The following is a 19,984-nucleotide window of genomic DNA, read 5'->3' as shown; positions in this document are numbered from 1 at the left end:
TGCTGCGCCACCAAGGCTCAAAATATGGAATACAACAATTACATGTATTTAAAATGTGGACAATTAAATACTCACCCAATATTTATACAGTGTGCATGTTATGTCACTTCTGTGTTTGAAATGAAGGATGTTTGAACTCTCTTAAGATGGACTATCTAAAGAACAGTGCCTAGGACTGTCAAGGTCACACATAGATAAGGAAGGCCTTTACAGGTAGCCATGACAAAACTAAGGTATGCAACTCTGATCCTCCTTTGCAAATACTTAAGTGCAAATTATATAGTGCAACTGTTGAAATAAGTTTTAGGCTGTTTGCCCATATGCCAAATTGGTTGCAGTTTTCTAATGAAAGCTTTCTATAGACAAATCTAAAGAAGGGTGGGATTAATCTCATGTTGCACACAGAAGTGCCGTCTTTGTATTCCACTCTCAAAGGCATCCCGTTACAGATTTCAATGAGTGTCTCCAGCTCACATCCATAGGTTAAAATCTTCTAAGAAAGTGCTTTTCCAAGCATCATGATTGGTAAGTAATGTATTTTTAAACAAGAGGGTATTTTCCTACGAAGACCTGCTTAGTTGATGTTCTTGTTGTTTTGGGACCATTTTAATTCACCCTCTTATTTAAACGAAGTTCATTGCTTTTGTTCTGCTTGATACTTTCATTGTCCTGTTAAGTCACAGTACTAATTGAAGGATGATACTTTGTACTCTACAGTATTGTTCTAACCTATTGCATCCTCCTCCTCTTCCTCTGTTTAGCAGAGACAGCCAGAATATAAAACTGAATAAAAATAGCCACTTGGGATTAGATTTTAGCTATCTTGAAATATCAGGAAATGGTAATTATTTATTTTGTCACCTTTTAATTTTCTTCTATCAGGGACAAAGAGAAACGGTTAAAAAGTATTTTTGAGTCCACCTTATCCTTCATTTCAAATGTTAGTTTGTCCATTTCCGCGCAATTATAGATCTTTTGGATTATCAATTGGTCTGTTGGCAGTTGATCAGTTAAGGTAGACTCAAAAGGTTATATAGCGTGGAATAGGTGGTATAATTGGATAACTCGTAGAAATGAGAGTAAATGTAAAATTCTGTATGATAATAATAATTAACAAATATGCACCGTTAATAAGATAATGGACGTGAGACCAAAGTCACTTTTTCTTTTTATATATTGTCGTTTGTATTAACATATGTATCTTGTATATACATGGTATAACCTTTTACTTTTTATGTGTTTAATAAAGTTTTGTTTTTAAAATAAAAAAAAAGTATTTTTATTCTGAAAAAGTGCTTTGATTAATGAGATAACATGCACTTCCACTAGGGGTGTGTCTGGGGGTGTGAACAGATGCTACTATTTCTCCACCTCAGGCATCGAAAGGCTCCTGGCCTAAGAACCTCTCATGAGGAAGGCAGGTAGGGGAAGGTGAAAATCAATAAATGGCAAGTAGCAGGAATTCCCTGGTAAGTCTCCAGGCTATAGTTCACGCTCAGAAGAAAAAAACACCCTCAGGGAGCGTGTCTCGGAGCAGGCAGCCGTTACTCAACAACCCTGGACCTTTCCGGCGGAGTCACTCGGGCTTTCCCGCAACAGAGTCCTCTTCCAACACGTCCGCTAAGTCAGCCAAACGATCCCGGCGGGCCACCGGAAACGCCCTCCAGCGGCAGGGCAGGGAGCGAGCGAGGGCGGAGTGCCAGGGGCCGTGGGAGGAGCAGGAAGGCGGGCAGCCTTCACATGGCCCTGCCTGGGGCGACAGGAGCGACCCACGCTCTCCCTCCCCCCAGTCGCTGCAGCCTCGGGCGGAGCGAGGCGAGCGGCGGGCTCTTGGAAGCGGCTCCTCGCTCGGCGCGCGGGATTGGTACCTGATTCAGAGGCTCTTCTTCGCGGAAGCGACGCGGAGGAGCCGGACGGCTCGACGCCTTGGCTTCGTCCCAGACAGAGGCTTCCCAAAGCCGGCAGGGATACCAGTTTTATTGACTGATCGTGGACGTCAGTCGTGGAAGGAGCTGGCGGCCGCGATGCAACTTCTCCGAGGTTTCCTGGTAGCTCTTGCTCTGCATGTGGTGGGCGCTCAGGTGAGGTGAATTTTCGGAACTGGCTAATTAATTAATCGTTTGGCGGGTTAGATCTGTCCGGATTTGGGGGTGGGGGTGCTATTTCGCGTCCCAGTGTGCCTGCTGGGCGTGCGGTGCCCGGATCCGCTGCTCTCCCGTGTCATTCTCCTTGATCTGGGGGTAGGGACTTACGATTGTGTCCCCTGGAGAGGATGAAACGAAAAATCCCTGGCGATCGGCGCTGTCTTTCTTTACTAAAACGAGAAGAACCAAACGGGAACGGACCTCGTCGGAAGCGTTTTGCTCAGGTCTCAGAATTGTTTCACAGATGAAGAGCGGTACCTCAAGACACAAATTAAACTCCCCATCCTCCTGGGCGTAGTTTTAAGTCATCTGACCTGGAAGCCTAGTTGTGTAGGGGGTGGTTAAAGGTGTTTAGTTAGTAGAAGAAGGGTAAGAGCTGCACGTGCCCAGAAGCTGCAAGGTAGAACTTCAGCACTGAAGAGCAGAAAGGGGGACTTGGATAAAACTCTTGATGTGGTAGAATAGGATGTAGAATCCCCCAGCTTGGAAAAAGGGGTAGAGGGAATTCCCAACACAACTCAATTTAGAAAACATTGATACAGTCATTTTGATTATAGATATGGGGACAACTTGATGGAGAACCAAATTTCAAGTTTAAACTCAGTAGTGTTTTGTTAACATTCTTTAATTGCCCTTATCATTCTGAGGTACAGCATGATACGCTTTATTTTCCAACCTCCTCTACAGTTTCTTATGAGTGAAATGCAGGATCCAGACCCATACAATAATCCGAGGACCATATTACTGCACAGAACATGGTTTTCTCTTTTTATTTAGGTTTTTCAAGCTTTTGCAAAAGAGAAATTCAGTTATTTCAGTTCTGCAGTTGATGGTTTGCTATCTCCCCAAGTATCTCTTTTTAACTCATCTGTAAAGTTGTTATGTCCACACACAGACAATTGGAGCCAGGGGAATCCTGTGCAATGAGGTCACTGAGGTCAAGAACAGTCTGGCTAAAAGCACCACAGGGTAAAGAGTTTTCCCGAATAGGCTTGTGTATGCTACACAAATTGATTTGAAAGAAGTGCTCTAAAAAATAAAAGAGAGTTACGTGAGTGGAGAGGGGTGGGGTGGGGGTATTCATAGCTTTACTATCTAGTAGACATGATAAAAAAATAAAACTTTTTTCAAGTTGAATTAGACTCCTGATACCTACATGGACACATCCATGCTGTTTTCATGGCAACGATATAGAAGTGATTTGCCGTTGCTGCCTTTATTTTATTGTTACTCCCCAGGACAGTTTACAGCCCTGACATTTCTAGTTGATCTCCTACCAGATAACCTGGTTTGATCCTACTTACTGGGTTCTACATCAGGCATAATACAATACGAAAAGGGAAGGAGGGAAGGAAAAAAGAAAATTAAGAAAATTGGTTTGCTTAATGACGAGCTGAATGCAGTTGAGGAAGAAGAGGTGGCTCGTTTTTCTGCAGAACTGATGGAATGGCTCATCTGCATGACTTAAATGACTCTTACTGGGCGCCTTCTGCCCTTGGTCTGCTCTTTGACACTAGATTGGCTTTCTTCAGCTCAACACTCTCTCTGGTGTTAGACTACAGTTTCCAACATTCCAGCCGGCCTGGTCACAGAGACTGAGAACATGGAGATTGTAATCTAGCGCATCTGGACATCATCAGATTGCGAAAAAATCCATTAGTTTCTGAGTCAGGTTTGGAATAAATTCAGCCCGTGTGCTAAAAGTAGTATCAGGTATTAGCTAGTAGGAAGATTAGATTTTAGTAGCTCAGTACAATCATTTGTTGGGTCAAACTTTAGTTGACTGCAGAAACTTTCAATTGCAGGAATACTGGATGGCTAACCCATCCAGAGTACTACTTAATATATACAAACAATCTACAGATTTATTCTCGGACTAAAACAATATAATGTATATAAAACAGGTAGTGATGGATTATTTCTGTCAACCTTTGTTATTTACTGCAAATGACTGATCATTTTTCATTTTTATTCAGGGCATCAAATTATTAAACTTCAACTATATACAGCTGTTTGTGCTTATGTAAGCATTTCTTAGTGCACATTGGTATGAATTAGTATGAGTTACTTCAAAGTAATAACAATCAAATTCATTAGCTGACTGAATAAAATTTGGGAAAAATTCATCTTTCTGTATGTAGACGCTTATCCAAAGTATGTTTTTCTTTTACCATACTCTTTTCATATTGCTATTTTCATGCCTAATTTTAGGACTACCAAGCTGCATTTCTAGCATTTAATTCTATTTTATCCCTTTCTCTTCTTTTCCCCCCCATTCCATTTAATCATTAAGGACTCTTCAAATCATCCTCCACCTTATATAAATGTTAGCATGGCCAGATATTGGAAACTGTGTGTTAGACTGACACCTTGTGTTTCTAATACAAAGTTGGGAACTGCAAGAATGGATAACACCATCAAATGAATCATAGCAAGATGACTTAGACATGACAGATGCTGAATCTAAAAGTTTTCTTCTATATTTGATTGGGTAGTAATTTTCTCTTCTTCTATGTATGTATATGCCAGGGCTAACTCAAGACATTTTGCTGTTTCTCATGAAAGGACAACTGCATACACAGAAATGAATCTGACTAGTAGTTAAAACTTATTTCTATTCTGGCAAGGGAACAGCATCCTTATTTCACATTTGAGACAGTAAATAGTTTTAGAATATTCAATCAGATTACAAACCCAAGTAGAATTCTGCTATACATCTTGACTATTGCAATACACTCTACTTTTGAAAAGCATCCAGAAGCTCCATTTGGTTCAAAACGCGGCGGCCTGCATGATTTTGTGCATATTTGTGTGCATATTTGTTACTACTCCTGTGGGAGCGGCATTGGTTGACGATTTGCTTCTGGGTGCAATTCAAGGTGCTGATTATCACCTTTAAAGCTCATCATGTCTTGGGATCAGGTTATCTGAGGGACCGTCTCTTGCTGGTCACATCCACCCAACCCACTAAAGTGGGGAGGCAAGGAATGTTGATCCCGATCCTAAGGAGGTACACACCGGGTGGGACCCAGAAGAAGGGCCTTCACCGTGGTGGCTCCCTGCCTCTGGAACATCATCCCTCCAGAAATTAGATGGGCCCCCATTCTGACACTCTTTCGGAAGAGTGGTTTTCCCAGCAAGCCTGGGGAAACCCAGAGTGGGTTGGAGCCCATTAAATCACTGATATGAGTGTTTGTTGCCACTGGGGGGGGGGGCGGCAGGGGGTAGTGGTTATTATTTTATTATTTATATTTTACCTATATTGTGTTTTATTTTCTGTAAGCAGCCTAGAGTCGCCGTGAGCGAGTAGGCGGCTATATAAATTTTCCAAAACAAATAAATAAATCAGGGTGATCTGATCTGGCAACTTTTGCTACCATCTCCCCATCCATATTTTAACTAATCTCCAAAAGGCATCCAATAAACCCATAGAGTATTTTAAATCTTCCACTCTGAAGGCGGAAAGATTTGATTTTAGAGTGGGAGGTACAGTCTCAGAAACCCCCTTACATCTATTCTAGAAAAGTCTAGGACCCTTTTTCTTCGATCTTGATAATATGTTAAAAAGCAATTTTCCATGGGTATGTTGGGACTCAGCCTGTGGGTCGAATGAATCCTTTTCTGAAAATCCATTCCCAGTATTTAGAGAAATGTTTGCTGCTAGGGATGAATTCCTTCTCAAGAGGGAAAACATAAAAGTAAGTAAAAAGAGTATGACAAGGATCATTCTTCCTACCCTTATTTTCTGCTGGAATGAGTTTACCAGAACTTTGGAAGACATTGTCTTTACTTTTAGATCTTTTACCAAACCATAGGTAGACCTCTCCTTGTTGTTAATGGATGAATCAGTGTTTGAACTCTAGCAAACCCTGAGATGAAGTTAGTGGACACTTCCCTTGTGTCATCATTTGTTTAATGAAATAACAAGATTGTCACATATCTCTGAATTCAGTTTTGTAGACACGGAGTTTGCTACTCCCAGGATTCTCACCTGTAAGCCATTTGTAATTAAAAGTTTGGTTGTTATAGTTCCCAAACAACTTGGAGAAGGGTTGTGGGGCATGTTATGTCAGCCTTCCTACCTTTTTATGTCTGGAATGTATTAGGAAAATGACCTTTCTCCCTTTCCCCTTCTATTCCCAGAAGAAAGACGTGATTCTTCAGAACAGCACTACTGATAGAGCAGGTGAGTATGAAACATGTGAAGCATGACCTTTTCTTATAGTGTGGATTTGGACTATATATTTCTGTCTGCCTGTCTAATCTATAATGGGAAGAGTCTTGGAGGCTGTTTATGCACTCTGATGCTACCCTTTGGATTTCTTTTAAAAACCCTCCACCCTTTTTGAGAATCTCTTCACTCTTGATTGTAACTTCTTGTGTTACAATCCAAGTTTTTCCTTTCCCTTTTTCAATTACTACTTTGTTTATTTAGATTATATGGTCTGAAATAGTTGAAATCTGTAGAAATTGATTTAATAAAGAAGGGAAAACGCTATGGTTTAACTAGCATTTTCTTTGGGGAAAAGCAATATGAACACAGTGCAAGATTTTCTTCCGTTTTCCACAATTCCAATAATTTTCAATTCCCAGCAAATACTGCTCGTATATTTTTTTAATCTTGCTAAATCTTACAAAAAATCAGTTTATTGTTACTTTTAATATAATCGATCTTGTATTAGTCCACAATTTCCAGTTAAATGACTAAGGTTCAAAGTATTAATGGAAAAGACTTTTATTCTACATCTTGAAGAACCATGGCTATTCAGTAGATGCAAATCTAGTATTTTATTTATTTATTTTTTACTTGGCAGACATCATTGTGCAATGAGTAATGATTCTTACCTTTCAAAAAAAGTATGTTGGGTGAGGTCGGGGAGTGAGATCTCATAAAAGCTCTGAAATTTTTCAGTATTTCCTCCATTTTTGGAGGAATTTTGATTGGACTCTCAAAATGATTGCAATTTAACCTGTGAGGTTGTAGGCATCATTTTTAAGGGACATTGGATCTCTAGAACTCATGAGTGACATGTTACTAGCCTCGAGGGAGATAGTGCTAAAACAGAGGCAAGGCAACTTCCTACAGTCATAAGATGGAAGGTGTGGAAAGGATGTTGGAGAACATCTTGTTTAATTCCCTGCAAAGTGCAGGAATCTATAGTATTCCCAGCAGGTGACTCTCCAGCCTCTGTTTAAAGCTTTTCAGCAATGAAGACCCTACCATCTCCGAAGGAAGTCTTGTTGCACAGCTCTTGCCAATTGAATGTTTTTCCAGATGTTTGACTAAAACCTACACCCATGTAATTTAAGCCCATTATTTTTGTCTTCTTCTTTGGAACAACCCTGAAAAATTATGTCTCATCTTCTACATAATAGTTCTTTACACATTTGAAGCAGTTATCAAGTCTTCCCACAGTCTTTTCTCCAGCCTACACCTACGCACCGCCTCCAGATGTTCTCCAAAGATTTTTTCCTTCCAGATTCCCTGTCTTTTGGATTGCTGTTCTCTGGAGACACTCCAGCTTGTCAAAATCTTTCCTAAAATGTGCCCAGAACTGGACACAATATTCTGATGCTCTCTGACAAACGTACAAGAGAGAGATACAATGGCTTCCTATGTGCACTTTCTGCAATGGATATATAAAAAAACTGGCAACTAAATACTTTACTTTTATACTTCTTTTCTTTTTTTAGTGGTATCCTTTTTTGATGTTTGGAATCGCAGCTCCTGCCAGCCCTTGGAGAAACTGGTCAGTGTTGTATCAGAATACCCACATGAAGTGGAGCACGTGTTCAAACCGTCCTGTGTTTCTTTGCGTCGCTGTTGTGGATGTTGTAGAGATGAGGCACTGCAATGTGTCCCAGTGGAACTGGCCAATATCACTATGGAGGTAGGTGAGAACACTATAGTTCCATTTATCCTGGAGCACAGGGTCACTTCCTCACTTTCTCTGCAGTTAGCTGTCAATGCTTGCTTGTTTCATGGAAATGCAGTTCAGAGTTTGCTTCCAAGAAGCTAATGTTCACTGCTGAGGTTCCCATAGAACTGGAGCTGTTCTTAATATTTTGGTTAAAAGCTGTATATTATTTTCCCATCTTTTCAAAACTCTACAGCTCCATTGTGTAGGACAGTTAGATGGTATACTTCAGTTTAGTGGTGAAATCCAATTTTTTTTACTATCAGTTCTGTGGGCGTGGCTTGGTGGGTGTGGTGTGGCATGTTGGGCGTGGCATGTTGGGCGTGGCAGGGGAAGGATACTGCAAAATCTCCATTCCCACCCCACTCTGCGGCCAGCCAGAGGTGGTATTTGCCGGTTCTCCAAACTACTCAAAATTTCTGCTACCGGTTCTCCGAACTGTTCAAAATTTCCGCTGCCAGTTCTCCAGAACCTGTCAGAACCTGCTGGATTTCACCCCTGCTTCAATTCCCAGAATTGCTCAGCTAATATGCTGCCTGAGGAATTCTGGAAGATGAAGTCCACACATCTTAAGATTGCTGAGGCTGAGAAATGTTGTCTTAAGACATACAAAGGCAGTTCTGCCATGGAATCAGATGAAGGAATTGCCTTAGAACCAGACTGGATGATACATTTACATTTATGTATGAATTTGTATAGTATTCTTTTTACTTTAAGGATATGTGTGTCTGTTTATATAAAATTGGGACAACATAGGTAATCCTAGCTTACCAACTACAATTGGGACCAGCAATTATCTCATTAAGACCAGCAGTCCTTAAGGTAGAGAGATCACATGGTCATGATTTATAACTTCACTTCTGTGTTTTGCATTAATTCTGCTTGTTGGAAGCCAGTTGTGAAGCTGGCAAATGATGATCATGTGATCGTGGGCTGCTGTGACAGTTGTAATGCACACAAGTCACAAAGCACTTGAATAGCAATCACATGACCGCAGGACTATGCAACAGACATAAATGCAAGGATTGGAAGTGATTTTCTCTCCCCCAATCACTGTAACTTTGAACAGTTACTAAACAAGGCAGTTGGTGAGCAAGGACTGCCTGTAGAAGGCATGGAGATGTGGTGAGTCCTATCTGCCTTATGGTAAGAATTGCTTTCCCCGAGTCTGCTACTTACCTAGAAGAGTTATCCAATGTTTAACTAAATAACTATTTGCCCCATTGGAAAATAGCATGAAAAGAAGTTAAAAACAAATATCCCAACATTGCCCAAATTCTGCTTATTATTGTTCCTCATGGGTTGTTATTTTTAAAAATAAAGCTCAGATACATCACATGGCTCCATATGTAATGGAGTACTTGGAATGGTGTGCTGGCTTGTGAGAGCTGATTGTTCTGGAATTTTATGGGATAAGAGCAGAGCTGAGCCTTGATGCCTTGTGTACCAATCAGCTGTTCCGTGGTGGAATGGTAGCAGTGGGAGCCAATGGAGCTGGTTATTAAATATTTCTCAGCATACCACTATTTACATGCACAAATTGTTTTTAACACGTTGTCTTGTCTGGCCAATAGCTACAGGTGGCCAAGAAACCTTCTCTTTGATTGTGAAAGAAAAACACATTGTTCTTCGTTAATCTATGGCTCTGGGGAACAGAGTCATACTTTAAAAAACTGCTCTTTGGCCAAGTGGGAGAAGTGAAAAGAGATAAAGATGCTCAACAAATTACTTAGATTTTACCCTTTCAGCTCAAGAAGATCAACCCAGAGAATCAGTTACCCGTCGTGGAGTTGTCATTTACTGAACACAGGAAATGTGAATGCAGGTGAGCAACTTTGCTGTGGCTTTTGGTAAGTGCATCTGGTGCTTCACAGTGTCCAGATTAGGGAACAAGGGAAAGCAGGCTTTTAATAAACCCTTCTTGAGAATCTGCCTCTTCGTTGAGGTCTTTGCTATTATATTTCAGAAACTGGTACTTCAGACTTCCTGTTAATGTCACATGACATTATGCACATGAATGCACATGAATGCACATGAATTGCATTAGAGAATGGTAGACTTTAGATTCACAGGGTCAAGTTTTTATTGGAACACAACTCCAGCAACTGAAGCTGTGTAAATAACTGTTATAAATTTAAAAACATATATATGGTTTTGTGATTAGCACCAGTATCAAGCTTATCTCTCCGTTCATACAAACATCAGGTTTTCCATTAGAGATGCTTTTCCTATAATCATGGTGTAAGAGAGAAAAAAGAAACTTTTGTATTGTTAATGTTAACTAATTTAGAGTCAGAAACTTGACTTCAGGTTTATAACAGATCACCCAGATATACATCATTGTTCTGAAATAAATCCTGCTCACAGTTACTCTAATTGGGGCAGTGTTTTGGCTGACATCATGTTAATAAGATTTACCAATCCCCACCATATTTCATCCTCTGTATTAAAAGAAATATATTTTCACTGGGTTCTTCAAAACCTAATTTTATTTTTCCCATATCCAAATCAGCAGTTGTAAGATTAAATTAAGATTTCCGAGAGATCAAAGTGTTGACTTATTTCTTTCTTTGCTTCATGAGCTCAAATATGCAATTCTCAGTTGGTCTTTATATGATTTTTCAGAAAGAAGATTTTGTTGGTTCCATTGGAACTAAGCCTGGCAGGATCATTAAATCTCTTACTCTGCCATTCCTTAAAGTCATTAGAGTTTAGTGTGCAAACAAAATTAATCTGAATTGGATAAAAACGTTTTCATAATTCTGCTAAACAGTTTAGGAATGTGTTTTTTTTTTTAAAAAAAAACAAACTAAAAAAAGAATTAAGGCAAAGTACTCAAGAACTGAATTCAGTACCAAGTGCTACATTCTGTGTATTTTCTGTGTTCCAGTAGAAGATCAGTATGTAGACAGTCCTGCAAATATCATGCATGCTTGTTGCTTAATAAATTGGACACCATGCGATGAAATATGGCAGAGGTAGCAGCTGTTCCAATTCAGCTGTTCTCCATGACATTTGGGACTTTTACAGATATCTCATCTTTGCTAAAGGAAGGAAGGAAGGAACAGCTTGTGTCCTGCTCATGTTCTGGCATTCAAAAATAATTATGCATCAAGTTGATCAAACCTCTAGAACAGTGTTTCTCAACTTGCAACTTTAAGATGTGTGGACTTCAACTCCCATAATTCCTTAGCTAGCTATGGGGAGTTGAAGTTCACACATCTTAAAGTTATCGAAGTTGAGAAGCACAGCTCTAGAACTACCCAGAATGGAAGAACTCATAGTTATATATGGGTACTGATATGCACTATTAATTCTTCTTATCTTCTGATGATCATGCTATATGCCTTCTTTGTCTCTTTTGAAACTTTCATTGTTTGGATGCTTTTCCCCCCTAAAATCCTTCCCCCCACACCTTTGAATTTCTTATGAAGATATAATCTTCCTACAGTATATAAGGCAATTCTTTGCAGAGTGGCATTATTAGGCATTTGTTGGGATTCCTGGAAGACCCATTATAAATCTGACATATCCGGCTCCAGACATGTCATCTCACACTTCATTTATTACTCTGAAGCGGGCTGAACAAACAAAGTCTTGTTATACTTGAGGCTTTGGGAGGGAGGGATCCCTTAGAGCCTTCTCTAATTACTCTTGTTGAAAATAAACAGGATTTTCTCTTTCTCATTGCAAGAGAAGGCTTAAGGAGGTTGAATAGAAGTTGATAAAGAAGAACCCCAGTAAAAATCAGAAAATGCTGACCTGCCTTCTTGAGTGATGTTATTGTAGTTCTGGTCTTCTTAGAAAATGTCAAAATCTTCCCTATTTCTGCTCTAGATTTCAGCCTTTCTGTCCACTGTTGCCATTATCAAAGTTGCTGGAGATTTCTGAATCATCTAGCACACAGCCAGCACGATGGTAAAGACAGTGTAGCATGAACTATATTTACGGAGCAAGGGCTGTGGGACACTCTTTTAAGAATCTGCCCTTTCCCTTGACTGGGTCTGTAGCATCACGTCTTCAAGGTGCTCTGTATGTATGTGGCAGACCTCACCATATGCTAAAAGTGACTAATTCTGTTCCGCCAGGCCCCGACAAGATGCTCTGAAGTCAGGGAGGTAAGTGGCATTACTAAAGATTCTGGAGGCTGGGACTCTCTGCAATGTCTTATCTCCCATCCACTCTTTTCCCCACCTTTCCTCCAAAAGGAGGAGGAGACTCAAGGGACGCAGCAAGAAGAAGCGGGCAAAGCAGAGACCCAAAAATTGATCTCTATGTGAGTATCAACAGCAGGGAGAGGAAAAAGAATACTATGGTGTGTGAGTCATAAGCAGAGACTATCTTTCCTTCCATCAGTACCTGATTTGGCTTCTGGACCATGCAAAGCCAGTGGGGGTGGGGGGGAATCTTGTTGGTCTGGAAAGCTCATCTTTATAAATAAGTATTGCATCAGTGTGGATTCAGCTGCACCCATTTCCCCATTCTCTGATTCTGATTTTTTTTTTTTTTTTGGCCGATGGTAAGAGTCTGACTAGGCAGCCATAGCTTTTTTTTGCTCTTCTCTGTACTCTTTTTTTTCATGGCTACTTAGATAATGCTTCTGTCAAACGATCTGAATGAGTGGCTATTTAGCGCCATAGTAGCTAATGAATGAGTGAGCATAAACATGGTGCTAACTAAACAAATGTTGTATAGTAACACCTGCAACCAAATAAAAAAAAAAGGAATAGCTTAATTTACAGACAATTAGTTTTAAGGAAGGTGCAGAACCAATGAATGTCCACACACAGAGGGCAAGGGGGGAAATTCCAATGTTGGGCTGGAGAAATGAAACTTGATTCTTCAGAATCTGCCTGTGGCAGAGTGCAGGAACAGAGCTCAGATCTGTGCTTGGCTAGAGAAACAAAGCTCAGATTCCAAAGATCCAGTTTGTGTTTCTCCAGTTCAGCATAGAAATGTTCTTCCATGGAGAGAAGAACTCATGTGGCCAGCAGGAGAAATTAAGTGTGAATATTTAAGATCTGAGATTTGTTTCTCCAGCCCAATGCAGGAGTTCCTTTCCATGCACAGGTGGGAGGGGGAACCTGGAGTCCATTTCTACATCCCAGGAGTTCCCTTCCTTCAGCAGGCAGTTCTTTCACTCTGTCTGCAGAACAATTCACATGATTGTTAATGATCACAACTGGAAGAGCCAGGATTGTGATCATTGAGTGAAGCAGTCATGTGGGCTATTTACTTAATAATCACTTTATTCAATGACCAAGATTGTAGTTGTATGTCAAGGACTACCTGTAATTGCCATATTCTATGGCAAATAGTTTTGCCTTGTTCTTTTGAAGGGGAAAAATAATTCTGTTTTGAGATTGTCAACATAAAAACATTGTGCTACAATGTTTTAAGATTGAACCTAAATGTATTCCTTAGAAGTTTACTTTGGAATAATAAACTAATGTTTGCAGCTTAAAGAAGAATTCAACCAATAGGAGAAATTCACAGAGGTTTTACACACAGTGGAATGTAATTTTATTTTCTGTATCTTTGTTTTCATTTTAGATTTTTAATGTAGCTATTAGCATAAATCCACCTTCTGTCATAATGCATTTATTATGGCAGAGCAGAAACCAGAGTTTGCACATAGGGTAGGAAATGTAGTTCTAGCTGCCCATTTTCCATGTTAACATTTTTGGGTGTTTATTTATTTGGTGCTGAGCCTCTTCTGTGCTTCCTTTCCAGGTGTACCATTTGATGATAGTTGTTGCTTTCTCAGCCAAGGGCAGTGCCACAATGCCTCTTTTTAAATGCTAAATCCTCTTCAACATTCCTCTGCAATTACAATTTTGACTGATGAATTCAGGGGTCTGGTAACAGCTTGCTCACTTGAAGTGCCAGAGCAAAAAGGGAGGAGTAAAGACAACATCCCAGTGAGAATATGTCAGGACATTCTGAAGGAGATGTTTTTTTATATATTTATAATTGCATCAGAGGACTGCCCCAGGATCAAGTGAAGACCTGTTTATCTCAGTCCATTTCCTGTCTATACAGAGCTAATATTTCACTCTGATTTCTGCAGAATTGAGAGTAAAATGGAAATACAAGAAAAGAGCAGCTGGTTTATGTTTTAAATATTTGGAGTTTGGAGAACTTAAACTATTAAGACAAATGCGAATACTTCCTCCTGGATTTTTTCTGGATATTATCTCTCAGTTGGGAATTGAGAAATGAAAAGTTTGAGCTACACTTTGCCAATCCTTGTTTAAGTCTTGTTTTTCACCAGGGTTAATATCTGGAGTACACTCCTTCCTATAAAAGATGTCTAAAACAACAAATTAACCTTGATAAATAAGAGCTAAAACTCCTTGTCAAGTAAGATTGTAGAAGTCAGCATTTTAGAAATCAGAGCCCTAGGCAAGGAAATAGGGAGCACAGAGATTGTGGTTCCTGCTCAAGTTACTGCCAACTTAGTGTACATGTAGGCCTTTATTCCCCTAGGAAAATTAGTTCTGGAATATCCCCACAAAATATTTTTTCTCAAGAAAATATAATGTTGTGCTTGACATGTTTTGCTAGCTCTTCTGCATATCTTACAGTGGAAATCATAGTAACTGCTTATCAGTGTACTGGATTTTGTTCATACATGTAGTCCTCAGTTTGCGACCACAATGGAAACCAACATTTCCACTGCTAAGCAAGACATTTGTGAAGTGAGTTTTGCCCCATTTTACAACCTTTCTTGCCACAGTTGTTCAATGAATTGCTACAGTGGTGAAGTTAGTAACACGGTTGTTAAATGAATCTGGCTTCCCCGTTGACTTTGCTTGTTAAAAGGTTTCAAAAAAAAGGTGATCACATGACCCCAGGATGCTGCAACCCTCATAAATACATGCCAATTGCCAAGCTTCCAAATTCTGACCACGTAACCATGGGGATGCTGCAACAGTCACAAGTGTGAAAAATGATCATTTCACTTTTTTCAGTGCCATTGTAACTTTGAGCGGTCATTAAATAAACGGTTGTAAGTCAAGAACTACTTGTATAACTGGTTTAGTGGTGGTGAGGGAGGACGGTTGTTGAAAAAAAAAACAGTTCACAAAGTAGGTAAATTCTCTGGTCAGCCACATTGTAGACAACCCCATAACTGATTTAAGCAGGATCAAGCAACTAATTACCTGACTAGATGGCTCGGTGGCTAAGACACTGAGCTTGTCGATCAGAAAGGTTGGCAGTTTGGCGGTTTGAATCCCTAGTACAGGTATCCTGCATGAGCAAGGGGTTGGACTAGATGACCTCCAAAGTCCCTTCCAACTCTGTTACTGTTATAATAATATATTCCTGCCTGTCCATCTCATTGTAAAATAGTGCAGGTTCACAATCAGTCCTAAAAGAAAAGTACCGTAAGTTCCTGTGAGCTTTAAAATGATAGTGCAACTGAACACAGAAATAGGTCTTGTTTTATCCTGAGATATAAGTGCTAACCTTAATAATTGCAAGAAAGTGTACAAGATCACTGCTAGATTTTAAATTAGGTTTTCCAATTTATGGAAAAGAGTTTTAGAGACTGTGGCTATCCAAAAAGCACAGATAACAAAAAGAACAGATAAAGACAGGTATTATGCCCATCTTATATAAATTTCTTGAGGTTTGAATAAACATGGAAGAAAATTGTGAAGTGTAAGTTAAGAACTCGAATGATGGGAAAGGTGTGAAATTGAAATATAAGAAGTTTATAAAAAGTATAATGGCATACCTTTTGCATGCAACTTTTGCAATAATTTGCTATGAGATGCTATGTATGTCTGTGTAGTGTGAGTGAACTCAAACTGAAATAGGTGAATGGGAAATAGTAATTGCTGGTCAAGAAAGAACAAGCAAGCGTCATTATGTCTTCATTATTCCTGTACCTACAGCTGTTACTGATTCATATGAAAACAAGGTGGAATTTTCCCGAGATTCTACATTTGTGAACTGTTATATTCGACAACATCCATGAAAGGAAAGCGAACTAAATAGACCATTAATTTAACCCAATGAAGTATATTGCTTCTTATATCATAGTAACTTAATGGCAACATATTCTTGGTCCTCCTGGTTTGAAATATTTTCTTTTGTGTAGTAAAATAGCACATGAGTTCCTGCTTTTTCAGTCAATGCAGTGCAACAACATTCCAAATAAATGATTCTAAATAAAATCGCTTTATAGTCAAAACCCAAATGCAGATTCTGAAAATATTTTTATTGGCTCACCCTAGTTCCTCTTCTGAAAAAGAACTTGTCTTCTCTGGATGTATGAGAGATAAATTCCAGTTGTGATCCTTCTGAATTGCTGAATGATATACCAGAGATAAAGAAAGCACAATCCAATATGTTGGGCTGTTAAAGAAGGCGGCCAGCATGCTTCCTATGTGACTTGAGGCAAATAATTCAAAACAATGTGAGTGTGATAGACTAGGAAACTTGTAAAAATAAATGCAGCATGCCTCTTGGAATGCTTTTTTTATTGTAGTAATGATAACCAGATAAATATCTTGTGAGAGGTTGCCAAATTTTTCTTTTTAGGCAATTATTTTCTGTCTTGTAATTTCACTGACTAGAGAGTCTTAGAGATGTCAACAATTCAGTTGTTTCGATTGGCTATCTATTTAGATTGTCTGAATTCTTGATCTGGAATATAGCTTTGTGCTTGATAGAGAGTTCCAAACCTGAAGGAAACTTCTTACCCATCTGCATAAGAATGCAGAAATTTCATACAGGATATTGTTCAGAGGTGGGATTCACTCACCTTCCCTACCAGCCTTCTGCACATGCACACTAGTTGCACATTATGTCTGGATGGGTGGGCGGAGCCTCCTGCAGTCGCTACCAGTTTGCGCGATCTGGACAGAACCAGCTGAATCCCACCACTGATATTGTTGTTAGGATAGGAACTATAAGACATGATTTTTTTTGCTACTTTCTGTGGTTGGCATCTTTTTTCCTTCTGGATAGGAAATTTCCCCTATGATTTTTTTTTCGAATTTTCAAGTAAAATCTCACAGTATTTACTAAATATTTCTTGGGTTTAAAGTTGTAGCAATGGGTACCCAAAATAATCCATGATATGAGTTTCCTTTTGACCTTGAAATAATCTAAATTGTATGGCTATGTATCTGAATTTCAAAATGTTTTATTCATTTTTCATTCTCCCATGAACCTCCAGATTTTGCCCGCTTTCCAGTGATTCCATACTAATCATTGTTATTCACCACAATGGTGAATTTGTGGGCAGGAATCCTACCTTGGTTTTAAAATTCTCATTCTTGGTTATTTATAAATAGGTGATACTGTCTAGATGACTTTTGAAATGCCCCACAGGAAATTCCCAGTACGAGACATCTATAGTTCAGAATGCAACCTTCTCTCTGGCAAGGACAAGAAAGTGATGGGAAAAATGCTTTTATTTGCCATATATAGAATCAAATTTTCCTTTAGTCAATTGCACTTTTCCCCATATGACTGAGAAAGACACAGAGAATATGAAGTGATATGAGTGCCAATATTAACAATAAAGAGGTTGAGCTTGAAGTCTCTGAGCTTGAAGTCTGTAGAGATTCTCAGTCATCCAGGTCACGGTTGTTCCAAAGGTGCTTTTTCAGGAGGCAACTGGACTTCCTTGTTTTTTCTTTGAAGACATTTTGCTTCTCATCCAAGAAACTTCTTCAGGTCTGACTGGATCCTTCCATTCCCCACCATCCAGTCAGAGCTGAGGAAGCTTCTTGGATGAGAAGTAAAATGTCTTCAAAGAAAAAACAAAAAAGTTCAGTTGCCTCCTGAAAAAGAATATCTGAGCTTGGTTATTTTCTTGCAGACATTTCATTACAGAAATTAGGTAACATCATCTGTGACTAGCACTGATCACTAGCATGGATGATGTTATGTAGCATTTTCCCATCACTTTGGGTAATGAAATGTCTATTAGAAAACAACCAAGCTCAGAGAGCTAAAGACTGTTCATTTCCACTCTGAATTACTGATATTTTCTTTAATGCTCCCAATAATATTTCATTTAGTACCTGACTAGTTCCATGACTTATTTTATTTTATATTATCTTAATTATAAACAAATGGGAAAACAAATTTCATAAAACTAATGAATCATTTTTTCCCAAGAATGCTGGAGGCTGCACAGAACTACTGAAGGAATTTGTAGAAAGTAAGAGTCGATGGCTGAGGCTAGTGTTTGACTGGAAATAGCTCACTTTCTAAGAAAAAGGCTGAAGTGATTCAGAAACTACATGGTAAGAAGGATATCATTTTCATCTGTTCCCCTTGTGAAAAACAGATGGAGAATATAACAATACATTCCCCAAATCTATATTCTTTGGCACAAAAAGTTTGAAGATCCTTAGATCATAATATTTTATGTGTTATTATTATTAAGTACAATTGAAGTACCAAAATTTAAAATAGAAATAGTTCCTGTTAAGGTGTGAGTTCCTTCTAAAAAAAACCCATTTCTTTGTGTCTTCCGAGAAAGAAATAGTGAACTGAAAATGGCCCCCCTTTTAGCAGCAAAACTGCAACAGAACAAACATTCAGCAAGCAGACTGGCTTTTCATATTTCTTCTCCGGGTAAGAAGAGGACTGGAGATCACCCAAAAGTGCTCCAGACAACTGCTCCTTGCAAGAAGACTGCAAAACAGCAATCTCCAATGGGTTTAAGAGCTCTGGGAGATGAGTGTGGTATATCCATTTTGCAGAAAACATAGCCGGCACCTTTAAGGACATTGGGTTCACTGCTCCTTAACTATTTTCAGCTATTAGAAATTTTTGATTAACATGTTTTACAGCACTGGGTGAGTTTCTTTCAATCCTTAGCGAAATCAGTTTTAAATAATAATTTAAAGGCTTAATTTTTTTTTTGAACAAACAGCAAAAAATGGTTAGAACCTTGATTTTGGAAAATTACAAATGGACTAAGGGTCCAGATAAATTTGAAATAAGATTTTGGAATTATACGTTTTGTAAAGGACATTATTTGTACAGCCAGGCATGAAATGAGAAGGAAGTGCTGCAAAATTAGAGATAGTTAATTGCTCAAACATACTTTCTTTTCAAATCGTGATGTTTAATTTGACGTTATATGGCAGAGGTTCAGGGTAGGTTATCAGAAAATGGTTGCCCCCACCCCCCGACCGTTTGGACAACCAGGGCTTGCCGTCAAAGAAATGACTGCGCTGTGGTGTCCCGCAGACATAGAATAGTAATGATTGCACGGGAAAGGGGTGTGTGTGTCTGTGCGTGTGTGTGTGTTTCTTTTGGGGGGGGGGAGGAATAGTCAGCAAGAAACAAAACCCGTTTTTTGAGAAGATACACCAATTTCTAATCTCGGAGGACAACTGATCGTCCTCCCTCCTCCTCCTTCTGCCTTTACTATCTGTTCATTCCTCTCCAAGCCCAGCATCTTTCCTTCCTGAAGCGGGAAATCCTGACCTCCACCTTCCCGGCCAGCCCCTCCCGTTTGTCCATGGCCCTACCGTTAGCTCATTGGACCCCGCAGGCCGGCTCCGCAAACGCCGGAGAATCCCGCCGATTGGAGCTCTATTCTAAAAGACGAGAGGATGAGCTCATCCTTAACCAATGGGAGACCACCGCGGACAGCCACCGCCGTACAAGTTGCAGCCTACACCTGATTCCTCGGGTCGTTGCAGTTTTTACTCACGCCGAGATGGATACGGGCGTGGGAGGTCCCGTTTGCCTCATCTCCGCTCTTACTAGCCTCTCGGGGCCATCAGCTCTTCAAGGTATTGGCGAGACTCGTGGATATCTGTGAGGCCCACTTCCCTCCCTGCGCCTTCTGGGGCCACCTGTCTCCTTGCCGGTCCAGTTGCTCCGTCACGGGTTTGCATCATCTCCGGGGTGATTCCAGTAACCGCAGCGCAATTGCAT

At 39.7% G+C, this 19,984-nt stretch overlaps 1 protein-coding gene across 1 annotated transcript; it reads left to right on the top strand.

Moving 5' to 3' along the window:
• The first annotated feature begins 1,915 nt into the window (after positions 1-1,915).
• On the top strand, positions 1,916-12,331 carry PGF (placental growth factor). Its single transcript, XM_070931411.1, has 6 exons — positions 1,916-2,081; positions 6,288-6,330; positions 7,839-8,035; positions 9,811-9,887; positions 12,151-12,180; positions 12,271-12,331. The coding sequence occupies exons 1-6, from the start codon at positions 2,025-2,027 to the stop codon at positions 12,329-12,331; spliced, it is 465 nt and encodes a 154-aa protein (XP_070787512.1). The 5' UTR covers positions 1,916-2,024.
• Positions 12,332-19,984: the final 7,653 nt, after the last annotated feature.

The sequence above is a fragment of the Pituophis catenifer genome, unplaced genomic scaffold (assembly GCF_029215685.1).
Source record: "Pituophis catenifer annectens isolate HBS135680 unplaced genomic scaffold, rPitCat1.0.hap2 SCAF_1, whole genome shotgun sequence".
Taxonomy (NCBI): domain Eukaryota; kingdom Metazoa; phylum Chordata; class Lepidosauria; order Squamata; family Colubridae; genus Pituophis; species Pituophis catenifer.
Note: the sequence above shows the minus strand (reverse complement) of the source record. Positions and strands in the feature narration are given on the sequence as shown.

Coding starts and splice junctions, on each gene's coding strand:
- PGF (XM_070931411.1), top strand. CDS start 2,025: ATGCAACTTCTCCGAGGTTTCCTGGTAGCTCTTGCTCTGCATGTGGTG. Junction 9,888..12,150: donor CACAGGAAATGTGAATGCAG/GTGAGCAACTTT, acceptor CTGTTCCGCCAG/GCCCCGACAAGATGCTCTGA. Junction 12,181..12,270: donor GATGCTCTGAAGTCAGGGAG/GTAAGTGGCATT, acceptor TTCCTCCAAAAG/GAGGAGGAGACTCAAGGGAC.